We start from the raw sequence: 11,304 nt of genomic DNA on the forward strand, positions 1-11,304 counted from the left end.
TCTGTTGTTCGATCATCTCAACACACAGCAGCAGAGTACAGGTATTTCATAAGGATTTCACATTTGAAGTGCACAAATTCTGTGTTTACACTTCCACAAAGAACCATGGTAACCACTGCGATATCTAAATATGGGTTACTGTACAGTTTATTCCATAATATCCATCCTGAGAAAAACAAAGAATCAGGTACCCACTAGTGTTTGCACAATAGAGTGCAGAATTTTAGGCACTTTGGACAGTTTTGAAGCTAGTCTAGCTAAATTACATTAGTAATTGCAAAAAACCAATCAGTGACTAATTAAATCCTCTTTCTGGATACAGATTACTGGCTGAAGATTTATGTAGTAGACACTACACTGTGGTGTACTCACTGGAATTAATTTTTCCAATCACCAAACAAGGATTCCTAAAATTGCCTCTCCATGGTAAAATAAGATCAAGGCTGAGTAGGTTTTTCCAATCTATGGTATTCTTTGCAAAAGAACAATACAGGATTTCTATTAAAAACTGCAGCATTCCTGTCTCAACCCCCATGCCTCTTTCTCTCAATTTCATTAGCTGCACCCAATGACAAATGATCAACTAATAGTATCTCTGTAACAGTGCAGCCAAATTGAACATTACTCTTGGATTATAGAGAAATAAGTGTTGTATGTATTGGCTTGAATCAAAGGGCAGTAAATCAGTGTTCCCCTTCTGCACTGATTACACAAGTGTATCTCACTTAGCTTTTACAATATTTCTCCCCTACTCCAGCGTGCATCTCCTTCATGCTCTAAATTGGCTTACACCACTTTACTGCTGTATTTCAGACATCTCCCAATGCAAACTGAACAAAGCTCATGGTTTCCCTTTGTTGGCCTTGAAAAGTTTCCTTATAGCTTATACACTATGTGAGCACAGAAATCCTGTTCCAGGTCATCTCTCACAGGTCCCCCAGAGATCCCCACACCACAGGGTCCTACAGCTGATTTCAGCTGAGAAGCAGGTAGTAGCAGAATAAGTTGTTTACACAATAATGTTATGTGTATAATTAGTGACTAGCCCAGGTAATGAATCTCAAAAATCAGATCTCCAAGGTCACCATGTGTATTTATCTCTCAGTTTAAGTTTTTTGGTTTTGGCAATAACACTCCTTAGTTGACATTACTAACAAACCAATTGAGCTTGAACAATCTTGTAGAGATGGTTTCTATTTATAAAAGGATACACATGTGGCATACTTGGACAAACAAGGACTGTATTTAAATTAGCATCTTGAAAGGACTTTAGACAAAAAAAAATTGATTGTATGTTATTGTACAAAGGCTGAGAGGCCCACCCTGATCTAATTGAGACACTCTCATTCCTATTTCCATATGACCTTAATCTCTGCTTATTAGGAAAAATAGAAAGGAGGTTGCTACTGGCATAAATCACACTCTGACTACAGCAGTAGCCCATGTACAGCAATAACTTCCATTCCAGTAGCTCTTCTGCCTTTTTCAAAGCGGATCTACAGTGAGCACTGAAATGCCACTGCAGTGGCTGCAGAAAGCTCCGCATCCACAGCTCAACATGTGTAGCCATTTACTACCCTCAACAAACATGATTCTCCTTTTTACTTTCTCAAACTACAAGAAGAAAAAAATATTCCCACTAATAATAAGTATCAGGTTTTTTTCCTAAAATAATGAATTTTAATAGCTTTCAGAAAGGTCCTGTATTGCCAACTTTGCTGTTGGAGGCAAAGATCACTGCCCTTGGAAGCAAAGATCATAAAATCAACAAGCTAAAAACAGTAAAACTGAGACTTCTTAAAGCATTAAAAAACAAAACCAAAAACTTTTCACACTTCAGTTAAATATATTTTCCTGTTGAGACTGCCTGTCTTATCTAGAATGACAAGTTTGTCTAGATTCTATTTCCAAAAAAATTATAGGAAGATGAAATTGCCACAGCTTAAAAGGACATTTCTTTGTCATAACCAAAGTAAATATTTTTCAGAAGCTTACAGACATGACAACTGAGATGACTCAGGTCAACCAGGCAAGCATTACCTCTTTTGGATTGCAGGTAGAGTGGACAGGAAAAACCTGCCATTAAAAATGCATTTAACATGGAAAATGTTAAGGTATCTCAGGAGGCCAAACTGCACTGCTTGAAATCAGTATGTAACTGTGAAGTCAGTTTTAAAATTCACCTGATTCAACCGATGCACACTTTTTTGCACACTCTTTTCTCCCTGTACAGTGTCATCTGCATGGTTGTCAGTGAAGCTGCTCCCTACCAGTTCCAGTGATTTCTTGGTTTGGCATATGGAAAGCAATAAAAAAAAAAAAAGAAAAATCAGAAATACATTAATATTCCAAGTAGTGAAGAACGGTGTGGAAAGAACGTTCAAGGAGGGGGGAATTTGTTCTGTTTCATAATTAGCATTACCACTATCAAATGTACCAAATGGACCCCTGGCTAGAAACAGACAAGGTAGAGGAGCTTTGTGCTCCAAAGTTTTCAGAATGCCAAGGATATCTGATATGATCATCTGGTTAGAATGGGGGGAAGTGGATTTGTGGAGTGGCAGTGTTTCCATGTGCTCTCATACAGACCACAGTACACCTGGAGCTTCTGGCATCACACAGCACAAGCAACTGCCACCAGAGCTCTCCCAAATCCACAAGCAGCCTTCAGCAGGTTATTGGGCAGAAGCCAAACTGTAAGAAGGATGTAAGACCACACTCTAAGGCAGAATTCATGCTGTCCAGCAGCATATCAAGATAAAACAATCTGAGCTACAATTTTATCTTTATTTTCTTTATTGTGCATCTACTTCTCAGCATTCAGTTCTATTTCCTTTAGGCTGGTATAAAACACACCTGTGTTACAGATGAAGCTCCATAACATCTGCAATATACATTTTAAATCACATTTTATCATTTGATCTAACTGAAATCAGAACACTGAACAGGCAGAAGTGAACATCTGCACATCTGGAACTAAATACTTCAGGCAAGGAAAACATCTTTGGATACAAATCAAATTCACTAAAGCAAAGATGATCTTCTATTAGCTTGGCCTTTGCTAGTGACTAAACAAACCCAAGTGAAAACAGCAGACTGTATTTTTCCCTTTGTGAATATATACAAGTCATGAGAGGAAAAGATCTAACAGATAGTTCAAGAACTCTAGGTACACATATCACTATATTTTCATTAACTACCATCCAGGATGGTTACGATAGTTTTAAACTTTAAAGTGCTATTACCTGTTTATTTTAAAGCTGTTCCAGTGCAGGATCAGATAACTGCAGGAAGGGGGTAGTTCTTATGATTTAAGGGGTGAATGTATCATAAGTGCATCTGGGTTCATACATGTCTAACTACCGAGTCTTTCGTAGTTCATGGAGGCTGAGTCTTTCTAGTTCATGAAATGCAGTAACATGATCTACAAATGTAGGGAGAGCACCAATTTTTTTAAATATTCATTAACCAAAGCCAAGCTTTCCTCCCTGTTAAGGTAAATCCAGCAGCCCTGCTATGGAGCACAGTCTACCAGCCATTCTTCCTCCTTCTGCCATCTGAACAGCACAGGTTTAGGCTATTTCTCTAATTTCTTTCCATCCCTACCGTGACTTCAACTTCAGTTGCTCTTCTACACCAATTTATCACTCCTCAATTGTTTCCTGAAGGCTATTGGTATTAGACTCCCTGTGCCACAGACTGCATTAGAGTGCCAATTGCAGATATCTGTGGTGTGTATCTATGATTATCTCCCATTATGACTCTTAAGAACAAAGTTGTTCATATTTTCAGTACTGACTGAATGAGTTTTCACCTTATTTGTGCTTTCACTTCACCCAGAAAATTACCCATTTTATTACCCCATTTAAAGAAATAATATACAGCAGTGTTACTACCATTATATCAAAGAAGTAGTGGCACCTAGACTTTTGTTATGAATTACATGTTTCCACTGTATTTCAAAGATGCTCAAGAGGCTGCATGCTACAGAAAATAGTCTGAAAATGGGTATTTTATGAGGAACTTCAGGCCTACAATATTCAGTGAGAGAATGATGAGCTTTTTTCTCCTTACTAAAACGAGCCACAGTTTCCTCTTAAAACCATATGCTTTCAGCTGGCTGTGTAATCTCCAGACACAGGCATTGCAGCTGCTGAACTATCTCAGAAGTTCTCAGCACCAACACCTACAGCAAGTAGCCAATTTAAGCAGATGAGAATTATTAGCTCCAGAATAATTATAGAATCATTTAGATTGGAAAAGTCCTTTTAGATCACTGATTCCAGCTGTTCACAGCTGACATGCTGCTTGCTGATAATTAAGGTGCATTCTCTCCTAACACTGAAGTTGCACAGCCTAAAATGAGGTGGGAAGTTCTTGAAACTCAGGGTCTTTGAATGAACACAATAAGGTCTACATCACAGCACCTGGTAGTTCAAGGCATAAGAGCCCAGACTTCACTGAAATAGGTTAAATTGTTACCTCTAACAAAAAGTCTTATGAGAAATATGAAGAAAAAATTATTTTGGTAGAAATAAGTTCAGGTTTGCTAGAACTGAATCACTGGATTTGTCCTATGTTAAGAGTAATTAGTTCTTCCTTCATTACACCATTTGATTTGCTCATATAAGTAAATTAACTTAATCATTCTATACAACATTATTGATAAGTTCCTTCATAGTGCTTAGAGTTAATGCTTATTTACTCTCCCACTGTGACAAATTAGACCACCTACTCACACACTGTATTTATTACTGAAGGAACACACATGGAGTGCTAAAAGCCTGCAATAATACAACTCCAATATTTAGTTGCCTTTCCAGGCAATAATCTTGATAGCTAAATAGTTTAGTTCCCCCTCATAAAATCAGAAGAAATATAGCAGTGATACAGCGAATCCTAAATGCTTAGCTGAGGAAAAAAAATAAAGGAGAATCTAAAATGGAATTTTCCTAAAGTATAACAGTACCAGAGATCAGCACCACGATGAACTAATAGCAGACGCTGCGTATTTCAAACACTCTTTATGTGTTGCTTTTTAGCAAAGGTGTTGGGAAAAAAAACCTAAAAATAAAAGACCACATTGCTAAAAAGCTAACCCTGGCCTTCAAGTTCAAAGAGCTTTTCATCCAGCAGAAGACACTCATAATGTGTGGCATGAGACCACAAACGTGTCTAGGGAAAAAGCCAAGTCAGAGGCTGTTTTCATATGTGTTACTCAGAAACGTTTCCAGTGCCCTAAAAGCTTATTTTTTCTATTCAGTAAGTGGTTTAAAAATAGTTATTATCCAATTTTTCCATATATATTATCCTCTGTTATTCAATTCCACTGTGCTGAAGTTGCTCTAATCCCTGACATCCCACTGAGGTGATCTGCACCCAAAATTTGATAGGAACCCTGTCCACCATGATTTTCATGTATTTATACACAGGTTACTTCATTAACAGACAGAGCAGCCTTAGAGCTTAATGACATAAGTAATTAATAAACACATATGTAAATCTTCATCTGATTAAGTTCTTGTGGTATGACAAGCAAACATGGATTGTATCAAAAGCACTGCTAAAATTGCTAAAACAATTTTAGGCCAGTGTTTCAACTGCCACATATCAGAGCTCTATCCAACATCAAACGAGTCGTATAAATCAACACACCTGAAAATTCAGGTCTATCTTAGCCTTTAATAACATAGCACAACAAAAAGATCTTCAGGAGACAAAACATTGCCTGTGGAAAAAGATAAAAAATTGAAATGCTAAGGAAAGGGGAAAAAACCCACTGCCACACAAAAGAAACTAATCTCATGCATATGGCTTGCTTTGATTCCACAACAAAGATGGATTTTACTAACACTGCTCAGCATGAAAAACAACTCCAATCCCATACAAATTCATCTGAGTATTTTTGAATGGACAGGACTTCAGATTCTGCCTGACAACAGTTGCTCAATTATGTGTTACTTTTATTACACACAAGACTTGGCAACAGCAGAGAACGTATGTCTGGGACAATCCTCGAAAAATTTACTAACACTTCAAGATACACAGGCCAAGTTACAATATGGAGAGATCCTTAAAATACTTCATTTTGCATGTAATTATTCACTGATAACAGAGGGAGCAGAGTGAAGTTTCAGATTTGGTAATAGATTAAAGGCAATTGCTTCTTCTGTACAAATTGTAAAACGAACATCTCAGTTGATGTCCTGCTGCCAAAAGGATGTTTCAACAACAACTGCGTTACCAGGAAAGTCTTACATCACTAAGTAATTTGCAGCTCTACACTGGAAGTATCATGTGAAAACAAACATACAGCTTCCAAAACAACCTTAGCATACATCCATTCCTCAAGCAGCCAAAAAAATAAATGCAGGCATTAAGGGCCCCTTTTTTTTTTTTGCACCATTTAATATTCACCACTCCAGTGTCAACCAAGTACATCACAAAAGCCAACTTCTGTCCAGTGTTTGCCTGTGAGCACCAAACTATAATTAGACCACCAAAATTATGAATGATAGTCTGATACTTGTACTAGCTCTTGAGACTTGACCAGTTCTTGAAACAGTGTAATATCCTGAAAGGATTTATCTGTACTTTGTATCAAATGCACTGAAAACAAACAAGGAAAAAATCAACGCACATTAAGTCAAGAGCAAAACTCAGTGTCAAAATCTCTTCTGATTTACGAAACTGTTAGACAAAACAACATTTATGTTTTATTCTGAAATCCTACATTGAGATTACCATGCCAGTGACAAGCATTTTGAAACATCGAGAATCATATCACAGCCAAACCACAAAAGATAATGACACAGACACATACTCCCACTCTTATAGAGCCTTCTGCTCCCAACAGCTTCACGGAGCTCGGTTAAAAAATAGCAACGGCAAAACAAGGAAAACAGAGTTTCAGAATAAGTAAAACAATAAATCTTAATATGCAATAGCCATGTTTTCACCTTCCCAAAGCTTAGTCAAAGCTCCTTTCAGAGCACAGTTTTGTAGCATCTCTGGAAAAACGGACACCTCTGCAGGGAGGGTGGTGCTACCCCCGCACAGGAGAGGTTAGCGAGCTACAGAACTCGAGTGTATGGAGAGGGAAACAGCCGAAGCACTACAGCACTCACATATTAATATAACTACAGGACAGCTGCAAGGCGACAACCACAGCTCCATGCCGCATTTGAGGGAGAAGGGAATGAGAGAAGAAGAACCAGAGAGGGGAAAAGTTTCCTCGTCTTTCCTTCAAGCAAATGTGAATTTGTTCATTAGCTCCTCAAGCTTTCAGGAACAGTTACATAAAAATATGTAAAATCGGTAATGCTTAGAATAGGATTCCTTCCACTTCAAAAGGCTGTGCCGGATAAACCCTGAGACACGCGAGAGATTGACGGGAGAGGCCAGCTCTCCCTCCTGGAGCACAGACTCCGGCCAGCTGAGGCACAGGCTGGATCCACGCCTGTCGGCAGCGGGGCGGCTGGGGCTGCATTTCTCTCCCGTACACCAGCCCTGCACAGACGGGCAGAGGGGCTCTGGCATCTCTGATGCACACAGCCGGCAGCTGCGGGAGGCTGATGGGGTTTTACGTGCCATGAAATGGTGGATCTGACTATCAGGCACATTTTATGATAGGGAGAGATCGTGAGCCTCTGCAAAGCAAATCCCGGCAGGGATAGCAGGAGGCAGGCGGGGAGCAGGACCAGCAGCGGCAGGGCCTGGAGGACTGTCAAGCCCAGCCGCCTCCCCCCGCCGGGCCGGGCGGCCCCAGCCCGGGCCCCCCCTCCGCCAGAGCGGTACTTACGTGAAAACAAAAAATAAAGTAGTCGAACCCACTAATAAGGCAGCTGCTGTGGATACCGGGATGTATTTTGTAGGTTTAAACCTCTTTCCAGTGCTGCTGGGCATCCTGTAGTTTACACATCACTATGTAAATCCAACCCGAGAGGAGGGAGCCGGGAGGATGCGGGTCCCTCCGGCGCGGGGAGAGCGGGACCCGGGCGGCTGGGAGGGACGGCAGAGGGACGGGAGCAGCTGACCTCCAGCACAGGAAATCCCACCCACACCGCCCAGCCCACTCGGCTGATGTCAACCAGCCCCTTAAGGTAGCGCTGCGGGGAGACGGGAGCGGGGCGCACAGCCAGCACAGCCCCCGGAAAGGCGGCGGAGCCGGGGCTGCTCGGGCCGCCCGCAGCGGGGCAGACCCTGCCGACGGGGCGCCCCTAATTCTATCCTTTCTACAAGACAACCCACCCCCCCCGAAAAGAAAAATGGCAATGCGTTGAGCTCCACAGGGCGCTGTGTGGGACGCCGAAGCTCCTGTAGCAGCTCCCTGAACAGCGGGGCTCTAGAGGGGGCTGCGGACGCGGAACCCCGCAGAACGCGCGGAGCGCTGCGGGGTCCGCGCAGGGAGCGGCTCCGAGCGGGGCCCTGCAGGGCACGGCCAGCTGCAAGCGAATCCTGCCGTGCTTGTTCAGGGAATAAACCCTTACTTTTCATTCTGCTACAAGCAGAGTCACAGCATTAAGGAAACTGCTGCACTCTGCCAAATTTAGCTGATTCCAAGATCCATCACTGAGTGCAAACACAACTGAAATTACACTATACTCTGTTCTTTTAAAATCTATCCATTAGCATCAGGAGGCAGACAGAAGAGGTAATTTAAGGTAACAACAGAAAGTTCACCGAATCAGCTTTCCCAAGAGCAGTGTGAGAATGGCTCCTCTGTTCACACTCGGGGGCACCACCCAGCAGCTCGCCTGTCTCAAGGAAACCCTCATGGAAAGAAGGGTTCAAGGCCACTTGGAAGTTTGGAAATCAAGACCAGGAGCTGCATACATCCCGCTCCCTCCCTCCTGCTTTCTTTCTCAGCTAATCCCTTTTCTGCAGCTGCCAACATGCAGATAAAGTAACCCCTGCCTAACACAAAAGCCACATTTGCAGCATCTGCTGGGTGTTGTTAAAAGCAAGCTTGCCCTAGAAGGCATACACTGCAGTGCTGTTCAGAAAGGATATTTATAATTTCTCATTTTAAGAGACTTAATTAGTTCCACAGTCCTAGAAGTCTTAAGAACAGAACAAGTAAAACCCGACCAAAAATCTGTAAGGGTCCTCGACTTTGCAGTTTGCAAAAAATACCCCCACAAACCAAACAAAAACACAAATCTTGAGCATCAGCTTTAACAAAAGCAAAGCCAGCAAGTTCCAGCCTGAGGATATATGGCTATGTGAAATCTCATCTTTTGCTAACAACTGCCCTTCTTCAAAAAAAGAAAAAAAGTCTTATCCAAAAGGGACTAAAGCCACAAGGCAACTTAAAAATAATCTCCAGACTTAGATTTTTAAGGCACAGGAAGGAAAACATCTACCTAAACTTAGTTATTTTTGCCTGCTTGGGGGACTGAATGTTTCCTATGCTTCACTACCCCTTGTCATGCCAGCTTATTGGAATTAATTATTCTCAAACCCCTTGTAACTAATTAAAAGGTCAACAATTTTACACAGAACCAGGCTCTGCATACAAAGCTGAAAGGCTTCAGGTCCAGCTACATGAGCATGTTAAATCAGATCAAAGGCACACCTGGGAAGCAAATCTCTCCATCACCTCCACTTACCAGGTCTCATGTGTATTGCTGAGTGGTCTCCAAGGAATCAACTGTGTCTCTTTTCAACAAAAGTGGGCTGGAAGATCCATTTCAGGAGCACACCTAATATTCTGGGCTACAAGTTAGTTCAGCACCACTTACTTGACAAAAGCAGAGACTTCATCACTTACATCAATTTAATCAGCTTCCTCCTTCCCACTCAAGGGAAAAAAAATCCTTCCCTTCCCATTCTGTCTGGGCAAAAAAATTAAGTTGCAAACAGAACTCTGAATAATTTTCTAGTGATATTTTTATTTTAATCTAGAAAATGTTATCCTAAGCAGCATTATAGACTGTCTATGAAGTTGGGTGAATGTCCAGTAATGGACAAGATGAGAGTTACAAGATGGGTGAATGTCCTGTAATGGACAACATGCATTTCTTAGGTCTTAAAAAATAGTAAAGAAGTTCTCTCCCAAATGATAGTCATATCTGCATTTTTAGCATGGACCTGCAAGCTTCCTTTCTAGGTGAGCCACAAAAGCATCCTGTCAAGTTTCTAGCATGAGCTGGGAAGCAATAGGCACAAGTTCATTTTAAGATATATATCTGGAGTTTGATGATTTATTTAAATTTCATTATTTTTTAAAGATTAAGCCTTTCTGGGACAGTAACATTCCCTCATGTGAATTGTGGATTTAATCTAAGGAGACTATGCCTCCTCTGCACCTCATTATTTTCAATTGTATTTTCCCCTAAGGACTCTTTCCTCTCTAGAAAGTCTGCTTCTCAAAGACAGCTTTGCAAGTGGGGAGGATTCAGCACTTCTGCTCATTCCACTCCTCAGAATGGTTTTCCCTTCATCACTCTGACACACTGATGCTGATCCAATCTTGCTGTATCAGCCCCCATTTGTTGGGCCAATCTTTCAAGCCATTCCTGTTCTGAAAGGGGACTCTCAGCATCAAGCAACTTTGGCTTTTTTTAATATCCCAATCACAAAACACTTCTCTAGAGGGAGACTAAAGATAACTGAGTTATCAGGACACAAAGAATTGTACCTTTCATAGCAACAAGAAGAGGTGCATCTCCAAACTGAACAGATCTTGAAGATCACAGTGCCAGCAGGTTTGGGCTGCACAGTCATCCTGTGGATCATGACACCTGTGCTGCGTAGTCATGCAGACCCAGCATTTCCAAAAGAGGGCTGAGACATTCCATGTTACAAGGCTACAGTGTTATGCTGAACTGGGCTTTGGGATTACTTTTTTCTGGTGCACATTGTAGATTACCTATCACAAAGCAGTAATTTTCTGTAATTTTGTGTCCAAGAGTTCCCACAGCTCACCTCATTTCCTTCCCACTAACACTCCAGTTCTCAAGAACGCTGTTTTCAAGCCAGCACAAAGCACTGCTGAGCAACACTCAATCTTGTTATTACAAGCCAAGTATATTTAAAGCAGTCAGATGACTTTACCTGTCAAACACTAAGGATGTCTGAGGAGGACTTGACTAAAGCAGAACAGGCATGTCTCAGAATTGCTCTCCTGGAACATCTTTATTTCAAGGACTGCAGTTTCTGGATTCACACCACCTTATGAGCATGCCAGAAGATTTTGGCAGCACTGAGGTAAACAGCAATGGCAGCATGAGTTAGGGAAAGATTTAATGACAAAGAACAAACACAGCTACAAAGAACAATCTAAAAATAATCTGGCAGAGC

At 41.3% G+C, this 11,304-nt stretch overlaps 1 protein-coding gene across 1 annotated transcript in view; it reads right to left on the reverse strand.

The window, feature by feature from the left end:
• The window catches only part of ZDHHC8 (zinc finger DHHC-type palmitoyltransferase 8), a 112,170-nt gene extending 104,185 nt beyond the window's left edge, over positions 1-7,985 (reverse strand). The window contains exon 1 of the mRNA XM_053959593.1: positions 7,802-7,985. Within this exon, the coding sequence (XP_053815568.1) occupies positions 7,802-7,905 (104 nt within the window). The 5' untranslated portion in view covers positions 7,906-7,985. The remainder of the gene's footprint in view (positions 1-7,801) is intronic.
• Positions 7,986-11,304: the final 3,319 nt, after the last annotated feature.

Source organism: Vidua chalybeata, chromosome 18 (assembly GCF_026979565.1).
Source record: "Vidua chalybeata isolate OUT-0048 chromosome 18, bVidCha1 merged haplotype, whole genome shotgun sequence".
In the NCBI taxonomy this organism is placed as follows: Eukaryota; Metazoa; Chordata; class Aves; order Passeriformes; family Viduidae; genus Vidua; species Vidua chalybeata.